This window comes from Podarcis cretensis (genome assembly GCF_951804945.1).
Source record: "Podarcis cretensis genome assembly, chromosome: 12".
NCBI lineage: Eukaryota > Metazoa > Chordata > Lepidosauria > Squamata > Lacertidae > Podarcis > Podarcis cretensis.
The window spans coordinates 20,941,093-20,963,518 of NC_137181.1; the positions used below are offsets into that span (position 1 = coordinate 20,941,093).

A 22,426-nucleotide genomic window follows, 5' to 3' on the forward strand; every position below is an offset into this window, starting at 1 on the left:
CTAGCAAGCCCCAGATTTGCCACCCAGATAAGCCTGCCCAGTGCCTGAGCTACCAGAAGAGGCTGGTTACTTTCAAGCTCCCTGCTCAGCCTGTAATCACCCAGTATTGAAACCAGATTTACGGGCTCTTTTGAGGAGGGCTCTTTCCAAAGCAGAAACATTTGGTATTTCGGAAGGTCAACCCCCCTGTGGTGTAAGGGCTTTTTAAAAGAATCAGTTAAGCAGGAGTCAAGAGGAGAGGCTGGAATCAGTAGGACACAAGAAAAGCTGGAGAGAAGGGGCCAGGGGCCTGGAGATCAGAAAGAAGGAAGGGCCTTAAATGAGAGACATGCAGCCCATTCTTCTCTGATAATTTTGAAGCCAGTCCCAGTGTTCTCAATAGAGCTTACTCTGAAGTAAACATGTAGAGAATTGTAAGCCAAGACATTTCAGGTACTGGTCTTTATTTCCCCCTGTCTGGTTGATCTCCTCCTCTACTTATGGATATGAGAAATCATGCATTGTCTGTGGTTTATACCACATCAAGAGCAATAAACCATGGGGTTATCGCAACTTCTGAATGCTCGCAAAACATAGTTGGGGTGGGCAGGCTCCCCCTGAACACCAAACATTAGTGCTGCTTTAAAAGTCCCATTGACTGCAGCGGGACAAGCACAGTTGTCTGGATCATGCCCATTCAGCTACTTCCCACATTAGCAAATGGGAGCAAGTAAAAACAGCTCTCTTGTTTACCCAAAATTCTTGCTTGCCAGGCCTACCATCCAATACAGTGGTACCTCGGGTTACATACGCTTCAGGTTACAGACGCTTCAGGTTACAGACTCCGCTAACCCAGAAATAGTACCTCAGGTTAAGAACTTTGCTTCAGGATGACAACAGAAATTGTGCTCTGGTGGCGCGGCGGCAGCAGGAGGCCCCATTAGCTAAAGTGGTGCTTCAGGTTAAGGACGGACCTCCGGAACGAATTAAGTACTTAACCCGAGGTACCACTGTAAAACTCCTCTACAGAGCTGGCCGTAGTTTTGGTAGAGGGAGACTTCACTTCCCCAGGCCATTGTATATTTCTCCATTTAGACTTTTCAGAAGGTATAAGATTGTTTTGGTGTTCTTCCATTGCAGCCTCAACCCATCCCATATTTAGTATTCCACCGATACCAATGTTGAAACAGCACTGGCAGGAGAGACTAAGACAGCAGTCTTATGCATGCTTACCTGGGACTATGTCCCACTGAAGTCAGCAGGAATTAGTATCAAGACAGGCAAGCAGGAACCATGTAGAATACATAGTCAGATGAAGACGGTAAACTGTTCAGAGCATGTACCACATGGGCAACACGTTGGAAAGACAGACCACCTTTTAAAACACTCCTCATTTGGTGCAGAGGGAAAGAGAATCCCCATTGAAACAAAACTATCAGGAAAGGTAAGCTGAACACTTTCCCCTGACCTCCTAGTTTTCTGCATACAGGGCTGGGTTATAATTAATGGCCAGCAAGTCAAATCCCGCACCTGCAGATAATGGTTGCCCTAGCAAAACATAATCAAGGCAGGTAAACCATTTTGGTCATGTTTGAGAAAGAATTCGAAGGAGCATCCACAGATATTTCACAATGATGTTAGTGCATTGTTATATCATATTTGGGGAAGGCATGAAGGACTGCTGCCCACCTGTCTGCCGAATAAATCTTTCAGGCATTGTCATTTAATTGTATCTCACCTTTTGTCCAAGGAGCTCAAGGTGCCATATAGGTGTTTGTTTTTCCCCCTGCTGCCTATTTTAACCTGTAGAAGTGTGTCAGGCCAAAGGGTCACCCATGGAGCTTCATTACCAAACAAGGATTTGAAGCTAGGTCAACTTCAACCTTCTCCAACCACTGTACAACCCAGCCCTTCCTGCTAACAGAGATCCCAGAATATGCCTGGAATATTTTAGACTCCAAGAAGACACAAGCTGGCAGACTGTTCTGTTCAATGCTGCCTAGGGGAAGATTAGAATCTGCATGATACAGAGGCTGTAGCTGGACCACAAATATCAGAAACTGCCACGATGCTATTTGCCTTTAGAGCAATAGGGCACAAAATACATTTTTCTCCCGTCTGGAAAGCTGAAGCATTGAAAAAGCTAGCAAGGGAAGGCAGCATATTCAGGTTATGTGAATTTACCTGGATGAACACCAGAGTTCACTTACATGAACCTGATTAAACACCAAAGGAAACTCTACGGTTAACACTTTATGTAGTGCTTCTACTAGAAGGGTAGTGCCTCTTACCCTTCTTAGATCTTAGATCAAGGGAAGTAATAGTGCCACTGTATTCTGCTCTGGTCAGACCTCACCTGGAGTACTGTGTCCAGTTCTGGGCACCACAGTTCAAGAAGGACACTGACAAACTGGAACGTGTCCAGAGGAGGGCAACCAAAATGGTCAAAGGCCTGGAAACGATGCCTTATGAGGAACGGCTAAGGGAGCTGGGCATGTTTAGCCTGGAGAAGAGGAGGTTAAGGGGTGATATGATAGCCATGTTCAAATATATAAAAGGATGTCACATAGAGGAGGGAGAAAGGTTGTTTTCTGCTGCTCCAGAGAAGCGGACACGGAGCAATGGTTCCAAACTACAAGAAAGAAGATTCCACCTAAACATTAGGAAGAACTTCCTGACAGTAAGAGCTGTTCGACCGTGGAATTTGCTGCCAAGGAGTGTGGTGGAGTCTCCTTCTTTGGAGGTCTTTAAGCAGAGGCTTGACAGCCATATGTCAGGAGTGCTCTGATGGTGTTTCCTGCTTGGCAGGGGGTTGGACTCGATGGCCCTTGTGGTCTCTTCCAATTCTATGATTCTATGATTCTTACACAAAACCACAAAATAGGTTTCAGACAAATATATATATATATATATAATTATATATATTTTAAAAATCTTTACATCAGAACTTGCATACAATTTAATAGTATAACTCAAAATTTCCACCTCCCTACAGCTCAGACAACCCTGGTAACAGTGTGTACAACTTCTCGGTTTTTTGCTTTCATAACTTTAAAGCAAACAATACATTTGAATGTATTTACTCTGTGCAAATAAGATAACTTTTGGGATCCTTCAGAAGACATATATCCAAGGTTCAATCTGCAGAGGTCCTTTGTTTTCTTTAATAAAAAAAACCACACGATTAATGACTGTAGGCTTTCCCTGTATAAAGTGCTCCTGTCCAGCAGAACCCAAAGGCCTTGGAAAAGTTTTCCTAGCAATTTTAAAGAACAAAATTTTAAAATATAGTTATATATATATAAAAAAGACCAAAAGGCGACGTGATCACACAAATTCCAGCTTTCCATGCCCACCATACATTCCCCAGTGGACTAGCGAGAGTATTTTGTCACTGCCCAGGTCCGGCTGCCTCATCTTCTCGCAGGTCATGCAGCAGTTCTCGTGCCCCGTGACTGGCACCATGCACTCCAAGTCTAGCTTGGCAACCTGTCCTTTTTTGGAATGATGCCCGTGGAAGCTGTAGTGCAATCGGGACAGCATCTGCTGCCGCTGGTCTTGCAGTCTTTTGTTCTCACTCCTGAGCATGCGCAGAGCTAGCATGATGAGGAGCACCAGGATCAACCCGCCAGCGATGGGGACGGCAATGACAGCTGCCCGGAACCACAGTTCTTTGGAGGAGGTCAGCTCCTGAACCTTCGTGATGAGGTTTCTGCTGCCCTCGTGCTGGTATCTGCTCCCTTGTCCTGCAAGAGAGGAGAGAGGGATGGTGTTCAGAAAGGTCCCTTCCAGGACACATGCCAAAGCCTGTGTTTCAACCGCAAAAAGTGGAAGCCCCTTTCTTTTTAAGACTACCCTCTCAGGTGATGGAAGGGGGAAAGGTCTGCTCATTTCAAAGAGGGGTGACCCCTACATTTTTCTCCCTAACTTGTAAAAAGTAAAGGGACCCCTGACCATTAGGTCCAGTCGTGACCGACTCTGGGGTTGCGGCGCTCATCTCGCTTTACTGGCTATGGGAGCCGGCGTACAGCTTCCAGGTCATGTGGCCAGCATGACTAAGCTGCTTCTGGCGAACCAGAGCAGCGCATGGAAATGCCGTTTACCTTCCCGCCAGAGCGGTACCTATTTATCTACTTGCACTTTGACGTGCTTTCGAACTGCTAGGTGGGCAGGAGCAGGGACCGAGCAACAGGAGCTCACCCCATCGCGGGGATTCGAACCGCCGACCTTCTGATCAGCAAGTCCTAGGCTCTGTGGTTTAACCCACAGCACCGACCCAAAGCTTGCAGATTCTAGAGAAACTCGGCTATTTGCTTAGGCTATGCTGGATCCAGAGAACCCTATTGCTCTCCAGACATTGTTGAACTCCCAGCTCCCATCAGCCCCAGGTCAAGGCCCAGGGTGGTAGGGGTTGTAATCCAGCAACATCCAGAGGGTCGCAGGTACCCCAGCCCAGGGTTATGAAGTAATGTGACATCACCAGTATTAACCCTTGTTACAAATTACCACTGTATTTGGAACCAGTGTGCGCCAGACAGGAGGGCATTTCCATGGCCTTAGGTCAAGGGTAGGCAACCTAAGGCCATGGGGCTGGATGCGGCCCCATCGCCTTCTAAATCTGGCCCACGGACAGTCCAGGAATCAGTGTGTTTTTATTGAGTAAAATGTGTCCTTTTATTTAAAATGAATCTCTGGGTTATTTGTAGGGCCTGCCTGGTGTTTTTACATGAGTAGAATGTGTGTTTTTATTTAAAATGAATCTCTGGGTTATTTGTGGAACATGTTTTTTTCAAAACATAGTCTGTCCCACCACCTGGTCTGAGGGACGGTGGACTGGCCCAAGGCTGAAAAAGCTTGCTGACCCCTGCCTTAGATGTTCACATGCCACCAATGAAAAACTAAGATCAATATGGTGCTATATATAGACATTAGGAACCCAGCTTTCAATTCAGCAGCTCTACGCTTCTGTACGTATTACATGTTTAGGTACACAAAAAATGTAATGAAATATTGCAATGCATTTATCCGGCATAGGGACAAACACCAAGGAGATAGGACCAAACTGAAACTATTTGCTCTGTGTTTGCAGAGGCAAATCCCGGTTTGTTCCAAAGCACATGGAAATTTCAGCTCTGCAATTTACAAGGTGAGCCATGGGGCAAGTTGCTATCTCTTCTTTTCACACGATTGCAAAGATAAGAGTTGTGAGGTGCTTTAGCAAGCCACACAAAAAAGGACTATCATAGCAGGCATTTGGTTTTGATGTAGTAGTGACTATCATTACGGAAGCAAATACAAAACAATTGCTGCACCCCATGTACAAAAAGCAGCTAGATGGTCCCCACCCCCTGCAAAGTATTGATTTTGGACTTTTGGCCAAGCTTTACTATAGGAATGGGGAAGTCGTGTCTCACTAACAGTGGACTACAACTCCCATCATCTCGGACCAATGGTCGTGCTGGGTGGGGTCAATGGGATTTGTAATCCAACATCCCAAGGACCACAAGCCTTCCATGCAAGGAAACATCAACTTCAATGTTATGAATACACCAGGCACATCAATTCAATTAAATGGATACACCCAGTGATGGAGAGATTTATTTTTATTTTACTTCCATGACCTGCAGGGCATAAGTGAAATTGCAACACCGAAGTTTGTTGAGTCAGATGAATTATTTGCATACTTTTAAATAACTAACTTCACCCGGCTGTGGGAAAAGTCGTTGGGACTTTATTCTCTTTGACTTGATGATTTCACCTTCGTGTATGCGAAGTAACAAAGCAGCAGATTTAAATTAAAAGCTGTGTGCAAGTTTTCATTAAAACTTAACAGGCTTCCATAAAGTTCATTTGCACATTCTAATAGTTTTATTTTCCCCTGACTAAATTGGGCACAATTAGGTTTCTTCAAGTAGTGCCCCTCCCTGAACAAGTTTTCCCAGGCAAGATGCCAGGCCTGCTTGAAAAGGAGCAAACTTTGTGTCTCATGCTAATGCAGATACAAAGATATTTGGCAGAGATCTGTCTAGCCACATGCCTCCCACTCCAGCGTGCCTAGTTGTATTAAAAGACCAAAATCATTAGCAGACAAAACAAGGTCTTGCCTGTTGCAAGCAAACTTATGTATCAGGCAAGAGCACGACTTACCCGAAGGCTCCCCTCTGGAAGGGGAGAGAACATCGTACAGCCCTCTGTAGTTGCACATATCTTCGTGACAACACTCCAACGTAGGAATGGCAGTTCCAGAGTGGTTTTGGGCCTGTTTAGCTTGACAGATGTCCGATGTGCTTGCAAGAGAGTCCAAGCAGCCATGAGTAAGTGGGGAATGGCTGTTCTGAGGGTCAAGCAGTCTAGAGAAGCAAGCGTTGAGCTCAGATTTGCACATATAGCCTGTTGCAACACAGTGTGCAGCATCACAGTAGCATCTAATTTCACCTGCAACAAAAGTAAAGTGGCAAGCTTGTTAGTCTGCAGCAAATCAGTAAGGATTTAGACACCCTTATATCCTCAATACTGGCATTAAGATGGGTGAGTAACAAACCAAGTAAGTTTCTCTTTTGAAAGCAGGCTTGGAGACTGAGCCCTCCAGAGGTTTGTTGGACTACACCTCCCATCATCCATGATAAGTGCAGTGCCCATGCTGGCTGATGGGTGTTGTAGTCCAAAAGCATCTTGAGGGGGGCACCACAATGACTTTCCCTGCTATAGATCAAGGATTCCAACACAGATCTCTATAGAACTGGTCAACAGAGCTGCACACAGCCATGGAAAAAGGCAGTCAATTAATACTCCTATTGTACAGGCAAGCATCTCCAGGAGAGATATATAAGCAAACAGGACATGGATAATCATGGTAGAAAAACATTTTCCTGACAATTTTGCCAAACCACCGAGACATGGAAGCCCTTCCAGATTTTCTGCAGACCATCCAGAGATCTACCTTTTGTCCATCCCCAGCTCTTGCTCTGCACAGCATACAAGATCCCCATAGCAGGCATGACAAATCGGGGTCCCTGTGGGGAGGGTGGTGTTGCATGTGTAGGTGGGCTTTAACTTACATAGCCAAAGAACTGGGGAGAGGGGCATAACCTCTTATGCAAAACTGAAGACAGCATCCGTGTGCGCCTTGAATAGGCACAAAGTTGTAAGAGTTTCCATCAAAAACTGCAAGCTGGATGCTTCTGCTCCACCTGCAGAACCACCAGCAATTCAGCTGCAGTGGAACAAGTCACCACTGTAGCAGCTGAAGCAGTAGACGCACGGGGATTAGGGTACTTATTCCATATGAAGCAAAGTTCCATAGGCAAAAATCTGTAAACTGGCCACTTATCACATACCAGTTCATCTCCAGGTCTTTGGGCATCAATGACTCCCCATTTAGCATCTTTGCAAATCTGCAGGTACTTGTCCTTTATATTAACTTTGATACTAGTTATTATAAACCAAGACTGAAAACTCTGTGGCCCTTGAGATGTTGCTGGAATACAACTTCCATTTATGCCCAGCCGTTGGGCCATGCTGACTTTGGCTTATATGGAAACTGAACCTACTGCAACTGGTTCTCCATCTCTGCTCTAAAACGAAACCTACATTGCATACGTCAGCATATAGCAAAGTCAAAAGCACACTTCAAATATTTACGCCTGGCAGAATTAATCAAAGTGGCTGGAATTGTTTACTGCCTTTTGGCACGGTGCCAATACTTAAGAGCTTTAGCCAACACCTTATGAAATTATGTACTAAAATCATACATGCATTTTTATTTAAGTTAATTCTTAATACAAGGATTTCTTTGTTGGGTCCATCTAACCCAGCATTTCATTTCCCAAAGTAGCCCCTGGGAAACTCACGAAACAAGACATAATGACAATAGTCACACATCCCATGTGCGCCAAGCATCTGGCTTCTCACAGCATCGTCTTCTCATGCAAAATATCTTTTTAGTTTTTATTAAAAAACAGGAAATCTTTAGTTTACAATCAGAGTGTCTTGCTTGCCAAAATCAACCTCTTTCAACTTATATGAAAGCTCATAAATGGGGGAGGTGGCAAGATTGAACCCTCCTTGCACCACCTCCCTTCCCCCCACTCCCCAATCCATCATGTGGTCAAAAAGGGTAAACATTTGGACTGAAAATCCTCTACTGTTTGTATGGAACAAAAAACGCACAGGAAACCACAAAAATTTCAGAAGGAAGTGCTTTAAAAACATATTCATTTTGCATTCTTCTGAAATGCATTCATTTTACTATACAGTACAGAGAAACTGTACTGTCTTCTCGACGTTTCAGCTCAGATCTGTTCCATCAGTTCAGAGAATGGAAGGAAGGAAGCTGGGAGGCAAGCTGGATCTGTCTCTCAACTTCAGAAACTACTGGAGGAAGTGTATTAACAACCACAGTGATGAATAGCACTTATTTTAGAAAGGGGGGGGGGGATTCAGCCACAAGAGAACTGCGAAGCCCTTAAAATCATAACTTCCTTCTGCCAAATTAAGAGTTATATTTAAGGTACATAGGTACCCAGAGATTAATTTTTAGCACCCAGGTCATATTGCACTATATATATATACCATGTCCCAGCTTATGCTTAAGATATGAATTACAAACACATTTACACATACATGCAGTTCTGCAGGGCTCGCCTTCCAGACTATCTTAAGTTCAGCCTTCCCTAGAATGCCATTACATTTTAATAAACTGCTTAATCAAAGCCAAATGACACAGTGCCCGTATGTAAACAAGCTTGCCCCTCATTTGTGTAAATGTGTGAAGCAAGATCTGAAGCCGAAGCCTGCCAAAGAATACATGCAGTTCAAAAGCTTGCTTAAACATTCAGAGAACTAGTTTGACAGAAAGCATTTCCCTTATTCAGTTGCTTGAAAGTCTTTCATCACAGAGATGATATAAGTGTTTGCATTTTTGGGAGTCCCTTGAGGTTCTCCACCAAAACAGGTAACCAGAGCAAGATTCAAAAAATAATACGGGATGGGTTACATGTCACCAAGCAGGCGACATTCGCATTCCGGACATCCTTCTTCAAGCAGTTGGGCCCAGAAGTCCAATGTTCTTAGATTTACAGAAGGTGTTTCTCTTTCCTTAAGGACTTCTGTTCCGCCGCCACCAATCATGTAGCTTCCTAAGTTCCCTTTTCGAAAGCAAATGTCATTTAAGCAACTATTGTCCAGCAAGCCAAGTCCTAGGGCTGAGCAGCTTTCACTGAAGCAAGTTATGGATAAACACAAAACACTCTTTTTGGGGGTGGGGAAGGGGAAAATCTATAAGTTAGTCCTTTCTCACTCCAGACTTAAGAGAGCATCACAAGAGAGAAAATGTGTGTTTCAATCGTTCGTACAATCCTCTTTTCCTGACCAAGCACAGCCTCATAAACAAAACATGACGGACTAGTCATTGGGTTATTACAACTCCATTTTAATTAGAGACACATTCCGCCACCTCCCCCTCAGCAGAAGAGAATGGCATTTTTGTGTTATCGTATTTTTGAAGAGGGGGAACAAACCTTTTATTTCTGTCAATTCATAAAGTTTCTTCCTGAGCTATGGAAAAGGCCAGGGAGGGTATTTGGTATTTTCAAACAGTGAACAATGCCCTTTCTGTTCCCCTCCTCTTTCTTGTTACTGTATGCAGCTATTAAAGAAAAATGTCTGCTTTTAGTCAAGGTGGCTACAGGAGAGACTGCAGGCTTCTCCGAAAGCTTTTGAAGTCGACAGCAGCCAGAAGTCTGTGATCCCCTAATTATATCATTATCAGGCGCATAGTTTCAGTATCTGCAACTGCACATTACTCTCAGTCACTCCCTTCTCTGCTCCTCTTTGATGGGTCCAGAAGACTTCCCTCTGCTTGCTGCAAGGGCTGTTATTTGGGGTTAATTACACCCTTCTTTCCAAAATAAATAAATACTGTAGCACATCAGCACTGTGCTAGCTTATCCTTTAACCTCCTCTCTGTGAAACGTGGCAATTATAGGGAGACATCAACTCTCCCATTCCCTCCTCTCCCCCCCCCTTAAGTTTTTATTCTTTAAAGTGGTGAGGAGGGGAGAAGAGTGTGGACTGTGTGAGCTCACACACACACACACACACACACACACACACACGAAGTTTCAAACATTTGCAGCGAGATGCTTAGCAGTTCACATCTCATACTAGTGGGGTCACCTCTCACAGTCAGGGTGCACAGCCCAATCCAGCACATGTTTACTCAGAAGTAAACCTCATCTGTAAATTAAAGGATTCAAGTGCTGGTTCACAGGATCACACAGCCTGAACACAATTTTGGTTGTTGCCGCTTTGCAGGAGCAAACTTCGTTCAAATCCCTTACTTGCATGGGCTGGATTTCTCCTCTAGCCACGAGGGATAAGGGAGGGCATACAGTCGGGTCTCTTTCCAATTTTACTTTCTCAACAGGTAAAGCCGCAAACAGGTAAAGCTTGCCTTGGGCCAGCGCTGCTTTCTGGAGCTGGGAGAGGGAGAGGGAGTGGGTGGGTGTGGGCTGGAGACGTTCAGAAGTTCATTAAAGACATGCTAACAAAAACATTTTGACAACCGCTTGCCCCCAAGCAGTGGCGTAGCGTGGGGGGTGCAGGGGGGGCCGGCCGCACCGGGCGCAACATCTGGGGGTTAGGGATAGGGATAGGGTTAGGGTGCGCAAATCCACGGGTTAGGGGGCGCAAATCCACGGGTTAGGGGGCGCAAATTACTTGCCTTGCCCCTGGTGCTGACAACCCACGCTAGGCCACTGCCCCTAAGGTCTGACTTCCCTCAATGAAGCGGGGCAAGGCTCTGGCGGGGGGCGGGGAAAGGGGAAGGAAACCCAAGCAACGCCACTTCCAAGAACAGGCGAGCTTGTTCTGGCCTGCGAAGCTCAGCCCAGGAGGAAACATGACACGCTCACAAAGCCTTGGCAGAGCGCTTCAAAGGCCGCACGGAGCTCGCCAGCCGCAGGAGGGGAGAGCAGCGGGAGCAGCAGCAGGAGAAGCCCCGGCCGGGCAAGGGAAGGGCAGTTGCCTCGGGGAAATGGCGGGGGAGGGGCAGCTACCGGGCTTGCTTCGCTGGCTGGGAGCTGCTGCTGCTGCTGCTGCTGCCGCCGCCCCACCAAGCCACCTCCGACGGGCGGCAACCCCACCAAAAGAAAGCTAAGCCCGCTCTTGCTTCTAGTAGAGCAAACGGACACCCGAAGCCGGCCCCGACGTCACCCCCAGGTTTCACTCCCCAGCCAGGGGAAAGGAAATAAAAGCCGGGGCTTGAGACCGCACTAGGCTGCTCTCCCAAATGCAACCGCCTGGAATGGCTGCTGCGCGCACACAGCCCTTCTGGACGGTCACTGCCAACGCGCACCCGCCACCGACGGCGTCCCTCCACAGCGCGTGGCGGCAAGGGGGGCTAGCGGGAGGGAGGCAGCTGGGCGACCCACTGCAACCCCGACGGGGCGGCTGCTGCTGCAGAGACCCTGGGCGCCTTTGACAAGACGGGTTTAGGCGCGAGGCTGGGCGCAGTGGGGCTTCACCCCCGGCCACCCAGGGCGGGAGTTGCTACGGATCAGCCCCAGCTTGGAACGCGCCTCCTTGCAAGTTTTAAATCCCGCTCGGTTTCGCTTCGAAGGCGAGGCCGAGCCTCTCCTGGATGCCGCCGCCGCCGCCGCCAGCCCAGAGGACGACAGCAGCGCCCCCTTCTGCAGGTCGCGCGCTCCTGCATCCCCCGCCCAGCCAAGGCCCGTCTCTCTTCGGGAGAAAGCCTCCGGGTGCTCCCGAGTACCCGCCCCGTCTCTTCCAGCAGCCCTCCCCCTGACCCTACAGGAAGCCTGGCAGCAGCTCTTCAAAGGCTTCCCCCAGGGCGACAATCCTCACGTTAAGCCTTTGTACGGTTGTCAACACGCACCAGCACTCGCCAGCCCACCACGCTGCTGTGCAAAACAACCCCAGGCCCACGCCTCCCTCTTCGAGGAGTTGTCTTCATTCCGGGGACTAGGATAGGTTACACACACACACGCTTCGAAACAGTATTTCACCGTATTTTGTTTTGATCCCCCCGCTCATTTTAGGGCAAAAAAAATCTGAAAGCTGCCGAAGGATCGAAATGCATTAAATAAGGCATCTCAAAAGGAAGGGAGCTTTCGTGAACCGGGCTGGATTTAGAGAGGGGAGCTGCTTGCGCCAAAAAGAGGCCATAATCCAGTCCTGCGCGTGTAGACTTGGAAGCGAGCCCCACTGAGTTCGGGTGCAATACTAGTCATGCTTTTCTACGGAACAGAAATGGGGCTTGCCTCTGAATAACCATGCATAGGACAGCACGTACACTGCAATATGTTAAGTAGTGCTAGTTTTACGTTATCCTATTTCCTCCTCTTTGGGAATAAATGCCATCAGGTCCGTGCGCCTTGCTTCCGAGGAGACGCGCGCAGGACCGGGCTGCGCGTTCCAGTGGGGCTGCCCCCTGTCAAAATAGCGGCGTCCCGTTAGCACCACCAACGCCGAGTCCATGGCTTGCCTTGTTCGTTTGTTTTTTGTGCTCAACGCGCGGCTTTTGCCTTCTCTTTTCTTCTGCTTACCGACCGACAAGCCCCCCGCGAACTTAAAAAGTCTCTCCCCCCCCCCCCGGATCGGGAAGGAGCCCCTCTCGTGAGCCGGACTCACCTTTCGTTAGCAGGATGGCCATGGCGCACAGCTCCAGTTGCAGCCACACGAAGATGAAGCTGGAGTGGCGATCCATTTAACCCTCCCCGCACGGGCCTCGCCGCCGCCGCCGCCCGAGTCTCCGCGCTCCCTCCAGGGCTCTCGTCCCCTTGCAGCGCTGCAAGGCAATGCCCCGGCCGGGCACAGCGCAGGGACCCCGCCGCGGGCTGCCCTGCGCGACCCGCTCTCGGCCTCGACCGGCTCCTGGCGCCGTAAGCCTCTCTCACGAGCCTTGCTGCAGCCGCATGGGAACCCTCGCTCCGGCCGGGCGTCGCTCCAGGGCGCTCCCACCTCAGCGCGCAGGACGAGCGACTAGCCCGGCTCCGCTCTCTGGGCGCCCCGCGCTCGCTCTGTAAATAATGCTCCCGCCCCGCCGCCTGACCCGCCTCGGCCCGCCCCCGGCCCGCCCCTCGCTGCCCTCCAGCCCGGCTCCCATAGGCGGCGGCGCCGCGTCACTCAAAGCAGCGGGAAGGGCAGAAGGTAGGATGCGTCCTGCAGCGCCAGCAGCTCCGCTTCACTTTCTCCCGGGCTCGAGCGGCGGTGTAATTAGTAGCGCAAACATGGGGGGGAAATGTAATTAAGCCGAATGAACTTCTGGGGATCCGGGAGGGGCGGGCTCTGAAGGGTGGTCCCCCCCTTTTTAAAAAAGGCATTCCTCTTCCAAACTTGGTGCTAAAAGGGAGGAGGAAGGAAATACAGTAAACTCTTAGCACCCACTTGCAGCACAGCAATCCGATCCCGGGTCCAAATCGCGCGCACGGTGGAGCCGGGACAGGAAAGGGGGACCGGCCCCAAATCATAAGAGCCTAGAAGCCGGACATGTTTGCAGTGTGTGTATGTACAAAAGCAGATTGAGGCAAGCGAGCTCTCTCTAGGAACCTGCAGACAGGGCTGCAAAGAGGCGATCGCGGGAGGCAGCTTAAGAAGCGCATCAATCCCTTTTCCCGGCGGGGAGACAGCAGCGTTTTCCCCTTTCTCCTCTGCGCACTTCCAGCCGCCTCCCCTCCTCCTCCCGTCCCGATGATCAATAAAGCCTAGTCAGACGGACGGTTTGACCAGCAGGAGCCTGACTGCTCGGTTGGGATATAGATGTACCAGGAGAAGACATTTAGTGAAAATTAGCAAACGCGAAAGCGCCAGGCGCCAGCGAGACGACACAGACAGAGACTGACACTCAATTATCCCCCCAAACAATCCCAGGCAAACACACAGGCCCGGCCTGATCAATATCAGCCCCAAAGCGATCTCCTTACTGAGATGCTAATTCATTTATTAGGGCACTCTCTCACCGACCCAGCAGGCAGGATCACTCTCAGCCTTTCTGTCTTTCTGTCTTTTCTTTCCACGGTTTGTTTCATGACGACTTTGGATTTACTGGGAAGCGATATGAAGGGGAGGGGGGAATGTTGCTGGGCAATGTCCCTGATTGTACAGCAGGTCTTATGTCTCACTATCAAGGTGCAGGTTCCCCACCATACCGCATATTTAGGGCCTGTAACACTTTGCGCTGCTTTCCTACCCCTGGGTACAAAATCATGTGGGCCAAAGCGCCTTCTCGGTGGTCAACGAGACATGATCCAGGTAAATATGCAAAGATCACAGACTTGAAGGGCAAAGTTTCATTAAATTCAGAGGGTCTCACTTCATAGTTAGGCTCAGGCTGCTGAAATCACAGTTTATTTTACTACGTTACAGTTCTGTACCAGCTTCCCACCAAAGAGCTCAAAGCAGTGCACACAATCCCACCTTCCATAATAATGAAAATATATTATCCTCACAACAACCCTGTGAAGTAGATTCAGCTGAGAAATAGTGACTGGGCCAAAATCACCAAGTGAGCATCATAGATAAGAGGGGATTTTAAGCTTGGATCTCCCCAGGCCTAGGCCAACACTCTAACCACTACACTTGCTTCCATATACCACAACACCTAGTCTATGGGTAGCCAACCTGGGGACCACCAGAGGTTATTGAACTCCAGCTCCCATCAGCCCCAGCCAGCATACCCAGTAGTCGGGGGTGCTGGGAGTTGTAGTCCAATAACATCCGGAGGACTCCATGACCAAGGCTAGGTACACATTAGCAGCTTAGAATATAGGGGTCACCCTTGCGTTTCAAGTCACATTTTTACTTGTTCTACACACCATTACCTGGTCACTTGGTTTGTTTCCCTGCACATTCCCTGTTTGTTTTCCCCAGCCTGCAAACCCACCCCCAAACTTGTCTTCAAGGAAGCTGTCTGTACATGCACAATAGTTGTCTCCAATGTTACACACCCCAGCTTGACCATGGCTGACGTCTTCAGACTGGATGGAAGCTGGTTTGAGAGGAAACACTTCAATCATTTGTGTTTCCCAAGAAACTACAGGATACAGACAGATTGTGGCTAACAGCATGTGTATGTGAGATTCAAACTCCAGTGGTGGGAGCACACTGGAGACAGCTTAAACCTAGTCTTAACCCACTCCTCTGAAACACATACCCAAAGCATCCTTGATAGGGAAGACGCAGCTTTCTTCAAAATCGCCAACTGCGATTCCCAGGTAAATTGTCTCTACACTAACCAGTCAGAGCCTTTTCTGTTGTGGCACCTGCCCTGTGGAACCTCATTGCTGCTGTGAAAATGGCTGTTTGAAAAGGCATTTTATTCTTCCAATTTATCTTTGATTAGTTCTGATGGCTGTGGTGTTGTTTTTTTGTGGGGGAGGGAGTGATTTTTAGTCCTATTCTGATCTTGTGCCTGGGGTTGGACTGAGAACTGTTATTTTAATATTGTTGTGATGTTTTGGATTTCTTAGTGACCCTGAGTTTCTTTAGAAATAACAAAACATACATTTTCTTAAACAAACCAATAGCGGGGGGGGGGATGCTGCATCAGAGGACGGGGTCCACCTGTCCTCTTTCCATCACACCCAGAAGACCACTCTTGTGTGCTATTTAGTGGTACAAACACAAACAGTGATGCTGGCTGCACAACTCCACTAATCTAAGATTCTCGGATGCATCCATGCTGTGTCAGTCTCCAGTATCCACATGAATGCCTTTGACAGCAGCAGCTGACCAATATGCCTCGTCCTACTTTAGAAGACCATCTGTCCACAGCCTTGCAATGGGATAAAGCCCCTGAAAAACATCCTCCCTGCTGCTTCAGCTTATAGTCAGTCACTCAGGTGCTCCCAGCTCCACATGCTACAGTTAGATTGCTCCTTAAAACTACTTGCAAGAAGGCTTCAGACTAATCGGGCTTCCTGGGGTGTCATCATTGGGCTCACCAGCTGTGATCTTTTCCAGCATTTGTCAAGCACTCAGAAGTATATCCCTGCTCAGTTTCTTGGTGCTCCCCTGTTTCAGTCTTCAGTGTTCAAAAGTCAATGGGCAAGGCATTGGCCATGATCCAAAGTACTGTGGAGTTCTGTGAACCCAATAGGGCTTCAGGTTTGTTTCCCAGAATAGCAGCCCTCCAGGCTACATGGCAAATTACTTTTGAAATGCAGGGTGGCTGGGTTTTTTGTTGTTGTTGTTTTACAGTGGAAGTAAAAATTCTACTGAGTTAGCAGAAGCCCTGTGTTTGACCCCGCGGGAGAAAAACTGTTTTTGGAATGCCAGTCATTGTCTTAAGTAAAATTAAGTCGTTGTCATCATAGGTAATTTTGAAGAGTCGTGATTCTTTATTGCTAAAGCTTGGTTTTCTTGTTGAAAGAAAGGGGGGGGGGATGAAAACTACCGCAACCCAGAAGAACAAGTAGCTATAATCATCACACACATATTCACTTATTTATTTGAAGTATTCCCCCACCCCATGCTTCGGTCGAGAAAGGTACCCAGAGTGGCTTATAGCAAGGCAATGTCAGGCTTACAATCTACAAGAAAAGAGGGGGGGGGCTCAGGCACTAGTACATGGGTAGGCAAACTAAGGCCCGGGGGCCAGATCCAGCCCAATCGCCTTCTAAGTCCGGGAATCAGTGTGTTTTTACATGAGTAGAATGTGTCATTTTATTTAAAATGCATCTCTGGCTTATTTGTGGGGCATAGGAATTCATTCATTTCCCCCCACAAAATATAGTCCGGCCCCCCACAAGGTCTGAGAGACAGTGGACCGGCCCCCTGCTGAAAATGTTTGCTGACCCCTGCACTAGTACTTAGGATGGTCTTGTAAGTGTTGTTCCTAGCAGAAGCCGTCCTGGTTTCTGATCTGATCCCAGAATGTCCTGCTTTTCCTTAGGATGTCCCTATTTTCACTGGAGAAATGTTGGAGGGTATGGGCCAAATATGTCTCCCCCTTGCCATGACATTCTTCCTGGGAAGCAGGGAAAACAGTCTCCCAGCATTCCCTAGTCAAGGCCACAGGCCAGACTGTGCCACCCCTTCAGTTCCACAGTCTCATGGTTACTTAGGATCCAAATATAAAGCTTTTAAGGATTTGTCTACAACTGTGTACTGGTCTAGACATTATCTTGTTTGGTTTCTCTTTCCAACAATGGCTCTGCCATAATAATGGGAGGAATGTTTAGGGCAGGGTTTACCTTTTAAGTCAAATGTGTGGTGTGCCTAATTCAGTGTGCGTACGATGCACAGTAATAGAAAAATAATCTGTTGCCTCCACCATGTAACAGTGACATCAAAAGCTGGATCCTGGATATTTGTGCTAAGGCGATTGCAATAGGCATCTGCTAAAGGAAGCAAGCATAGCGGAGGCATGGAGTCCCTGAGGACTCACCTTGCTCCAGGTGCAGGTCCTTAAAAGGGCTCATTCTGCTACTTCCACCTCCTAAATGAGAGGGTGCTTCACACACGTCCTGTTACTAAATGTATTGCAAATCCATTGTTTTGAAATGCATGTTTTTTATTATGTATCTATCTCTGGGCATGGCTACAAAATGTTCCAGTTTTTTCTTCAAAGGATTCCAGCCAGCAATGTCTTTAAGGACACTCCATTCCATACCTTTCTCCCCGCCCCCCACCCATTTTCCATTTTTTCATTAAGCAATATTTTTCAGAATGGTACTTTATAAGAGATGCCACTGTTTTGAATTGCACTTTACAAAACTTATGCAGACATGCTGTTCTTTGGAATTGTACAATATGACACTGCTTTGAACTGCACTTTACAGGGAGTTTTTTGTTTGTTTGCTGTTTCGTCATGAACTGCTTTCTGTGTAAAGTATCCCAAACATGGTATTACTGCTATGCCTCTTCCCTGTTTACCAAACCTAGCTGAGGCAAGAGGTTTTAGCTAAGATACATCTCTGTGATCTGTCTTGTCCAGACCCCATTTTCATCATGCACTGCTGTGGTGCCAATGTCAGCTTTCTTCAGAAGCTTTCCAACTTCCTGGAGAGTCAGTGTGGAGTAGTGGTTAGAGTGTCAGACTGGAACCTGGGAGACTAGGGTTCAAATCCCCACTTGGGCATGAAGCTTGACCTTGAACCGGTCACTGCCTCTCAGCCCAACCTACCTCACAGTGTTGTTGTGGGGATTTAATAAGGAGGGGGAGAACCATGTATGAAACCTTGAGCTCCTGAGGGGGAAAAGGTGGGGATATAAATGCAATACAGTGGTACCTCGGGTTAAGTACTTAATTTGTTCCAGAGGTCCGTTCTTAACCTGAAACTGTTCTTAACCTGAAGCACCACTTTAGCTAATGGGGCTTCCTGTTGCTGCTGCACTGCTGGAGCCTGATTTCTGTTCTCATCCTGAAGCAAAGTTCTTAACCTGAAGCACTATTTCTGGGTTAGCAGAGTGTGTAACCTGAAGCGTATGTAACCTGAAGTGTATGTAGCCCTAGGTACCACTGTAAATAAATAAACAAACTTTCGAGTGCTGTCTCTGTGTGTCAGCCCTGCGCTCTAAGGCCAGCTCCCATGATTCTGAAGCATGTGTCCAGTTGCCCGCATTGCATCACGGTCAGAGTGGTCTCACGAGGGCTTCCCCATCCCAGCAGCTGCAATCCACACCAGGCGATGACAAGCAACCTTAAATGTAATAAATGGTGCCATCATTCTTCCTTCGAGGCATAAAGGAGCACCCGTGTGTGAAGCAAAACTCAAAAATTGGCAAAAAGCAAATGATAAATTGGGAGCGGGATGACCAAAAAGAGGGTAGAAGGTAAAGGTTTGCACAAAGCAACAGTAATGACACGTTCAGCAGCCCAAAGGAATGCAAGATAATAACTCTGAGGACGAGGAAGCAACAAGCAGAGGCCTGAAGCCTCATCCTGTGTCTCTGTTACAAGGTCTGTGAGAGCAGCTTGGAGACTTAACTTGCACTGATTGTGTGGCCCAGGCTAAGCACATGCAAGGGCCTCTCTCTCTCTCTCCCTGCCTCTCTTTGTTTTGTTCGCTCCCCGCCAAGGAACCCACACTCAAAGCAGCAGCCCAAAAGTGGATGCTGAGGAAAGAACGCCAAGGCTCTCAAAGGCTCCTGCAGCCTCTCCTCCAGGCCAAATAGCAGAGCCCTCCCAATCTCTCCTAGGCTTGGGTGAAGAATGCAGCCTCAAGGAATCCCACCTTAGACGCAAACACCCACCTAGCAATTACAGTGGGGGGTTTCTGTGTGTTGCGGGGGTGGGGGAACGGCTTAGCCTTGGTCAACAGCAAAAATGAAAAAGAAAGAACCGAAGCCGTAATCTTAGTCAACAGCTCACTTGCAGTGCTCTGTAGGTTGGAAAATGTGACAGCCTGGTCTGAGACTTAAGGAGGGGGAAGTTGCCAGGCATGGCCATCCTCTGGACTGGTTACAATTAAGAAGGCTGGCAGGTGAGAGCTGGCTGGGGTTGGTGGGGCAGTGCACCATTTGCTCTCATAGGCCAGCCTCCGCTGCCCCAGTCCTGCGCAGTTTTTACTTCCAGGGGTAAGTTTGTACAGTAGGGATGGGGAACCTCCAGGGGTTGGTTCAGTACAGCTCCCATAATCCTTTGCTATCTGTTGGGAGTGTGGGTCCAAGAATATCTAGAAGCCCACAGACTCCTCACTTTGGCACTAGCCATCCAAGAAAAACTTTAGCTTCCTGGTCTGAGGGCTCTGGCATTCCCATAGCATCAAAGAAACTGAAATACTTCCATGCAGTGCTATTTTCTTCTCCATGAACACTTCCCTCATTCTCTTGGAGCATACCTGAAAGGTGCCGAAACTGAATTCCTTTGAGTTCTGGCTGGGAAAAAAGCCCTGCTTCCATGTTGATGATGGGTAGCTGATACTTCCTTGCCTCTGATGAAGTGGACTGCAACCCATGAGAACTCCTGTCATAATAAACTTGTTTGTCTTTGAAGGGCCACAAGTCTCTTTTTGTTGTTGTTGTTGCAAGCGATTCACAAGGCTGCCTGTCTGGAAGGTTTTACGTTAAGAATGAATCCATCAGAAGGTCTGTGATGTCAAGATTTGGTCAGAGGGGGACCTTCCTCATCCAACCTTCTTTTAATACACCCGTGAGTTGAATAACATGGCAGAAGGCTCAGGAAAAGTACTGGGAGGACAGAAATGCTTTAAATGTACAGGGGACACCTAGCCTTAGCCTCACAACCAGGGCTCAAAGTGGTTGTGGGGTGCCACCCCATTTCTTTCCAGGTGGACATATTAACCAGCTGCATTTATATCCCACTTTTTTCTCAAAGGAGCGCAAGGTGGTGTACCTGGTTATCTCCCTCCTCACAACAACCCTGTGAGGTAAACTGGGCTGTTGAGGCAGTCAGTGACTTGTCTCAAGGTCACCCAGTGAGCTTCATGGCCGTGCGGGGATTTGACCCCTGGTCTCCCAGATCCTAGTCAAACACCCCAACCACTAGGCCATGCTGGCTCTCATAACTAAGACAGGCCTAACCATCCCAAATCCTGTCTCTCCTCCCCTTTGAGAACTGTTAGGCCGAGTCGCCCAGTGGCCGCCATAGCTGGCTGTGGGAGGGGAGGGGGCTCTGGGTTGTTTAGTTGGTTTTTATCCTGTATCTTGCATTCTCATTTTGTATTTTACATTGTGAGCCGCCCTGTGGTTCTTCAGATGAAGGGCACCATACAAATTTAATAAATAAATATATAATTAATTAATAATTTCAATAACTGCTAGGCCTGTGCAGGATCAGGTATCAGACCTGTGGGGTGTGGGTGCTGCTTCTCTTTCCTGCAGGAAAACTGCTTGTGGGAGGATACAATCATGCACACTCATGGCCTTTTCTTCAAACCCTATTTTCACTTTATGATAAAATAGGGTTTCTTTAAAAAAATCATTTAAGAACACTTAGCCCCATTCCCAAATTGCTTTGGAGACTGATCCAGAGTGGGATGGATGGCTCAGAGGAAATCTGCTTGAGAGATCCGTGCGCATCCCTACTGCCACACAACATTGAAAGGCTGGAGGGCTTTTCAGTGGCACCATTAATATACAATGACTGAGTGCCAGGATCAGCTGCGACATGCAAGGGGGAATTTCCTGGCTTGCTCACTGAGGACACTCAAGGCCACTTCTGTCCCCTGCCTGACAAAAGGACCTGTGTCTTCTGACTGGAGCTGGAGACAGATCCAAACAAATGGCGGCGTTTATCTGTTTTCAAGGGGACAACAGCCATTGTTTCCTTGTCCCAGTAACCCTTGAGGCCACCTGAAATCTGCTCCCCCACACAGTCTAACCTCATTTTCCGCAGAACGCCTCCTCTCCTCTAAAGCTGTGGTTCTTAACCATTTTAGGATCACAGACCACTTTGAGAATGTGATGAAAGCTATGGGCCTCCTCCCCAGAAAAATGCCCCTAAGCACATACACACAAATCCCTGAATACAACTTATTTTATTTTGTTGGATTTTTGTTTTTCTGTGCCTGGTTCATGGGCTCTGTGAAGCCTGCCCAGGGACCCCAGGTTAAGAAAACCTGCTCTGAAGACTGCTGCAACCTTTTCTTTTACAGCATTTCTCTCACTCTCTCTTCCCTCCTCATTTTTGCTTTGCTTTGCTTAACATCCAGCCTCGGGAAGCATCCTGAGGAACTGGGAAATTGGCTCACAGTGGCATTTTATTTGGTCCTAATCAAATGCGCCTGCATCAGTTGTTGCGCATGAAAGCGAAAGGGGACTGGAGTCTGCAGGCACACCGTACGTTTTAAACACATTTCTGCCCAAAGATTCATGGGAACTGTAGTTTGCCCCCTCCCACAGGGTTCCAATTCTCTGCACCCTTTCACAAACTACAGTTCCTGGGATCCTTTGGAGCAGGTGGTGGAATATGCACATTGTGTGTGCAGCCATAATGGAGCAGCAGGAGAGACAATGTGCACTGACACCTGCTCCTTAGAGATGAAAATGTAAAAGAAATAACACCCACTTTCCCTTAAAACTGCAAAATAATATTACTGTGTTATTATTAATAGCTAATACGGAGGGGGGACGTCCTATTTGCTCTGCCTTTTCATGGAGCTCAGACTGCAGAGCCCCCAAATATTGCAGAAAGGAGAGAGAGAGAGGGGAAAAAACACCTTCACCCTGCAGATGTCTAAGTGGCTCTTAAGTGCCTATAAATGTTCCCCGGCCAGGTGATCAATAACAGTGCAGCCCAAACAGCAGAGCTTCCATCCGTGGCTCGCCAGTGAGCAAGAGAGACAGAGAGACAGAGAGACACACGTTTGCATTTGCTGCTGGGATCTGGGCCAGGGGGAATCGATAGAGCAAGTCAAGGTGGAAAAGAGGCAGATATTCACCCCCAGGGAGAATTGGGAGGGAGGGTGGAAGCTACACACAAGAAAGAGGCAACTATTATGGTAATTGGAGGTAATGAGGCCGA

General features: G+C 48.0%; 1 protein-coding gene across 2 annotated transcripts; it reads right to left on the reverse strand.

Moving 5' to 3' along the window:
* Nucleotides 1-2,881: 2,881 nt before the first annotated feature.
* BAMBI (BMP and activin membrane bound inhibitor) lies at nt 2,882-12,918 on the reverse strand. 2 transcript variants are annotated; one of them, XM_079948385.1, is made up of 3 exons: nt 12,631-12,918; nt 6,127-6,414; nt 2,882-3,725 (listed from the first exon to the last, which is right to left on the reverse strand). In XM_079948385.1, the coding sequence occupies exons 1-3, from the start codon at nt 12,704-12,706 to the stop codon at nt 3,307-3,309; spliced, it is 783 nt and encodes a 260-aa protein (XP_079804511.1). In that variant the 5' UTR covers nt 12,707-12,918; the 3' UTR covers nt 2,882-3,306. The 2 variants fall into 2 exon arrangements, with proteins under 2 accessions (XP_079804511.1, XP_079804512.1); XM_079948386.1 differs by lacking the exon at nt 12,631-12,918 and adding an exon at nt 10,320-10,558.
* Nucleotides 12,919-22,426: the final 9,508 nt, after the last annotated feature.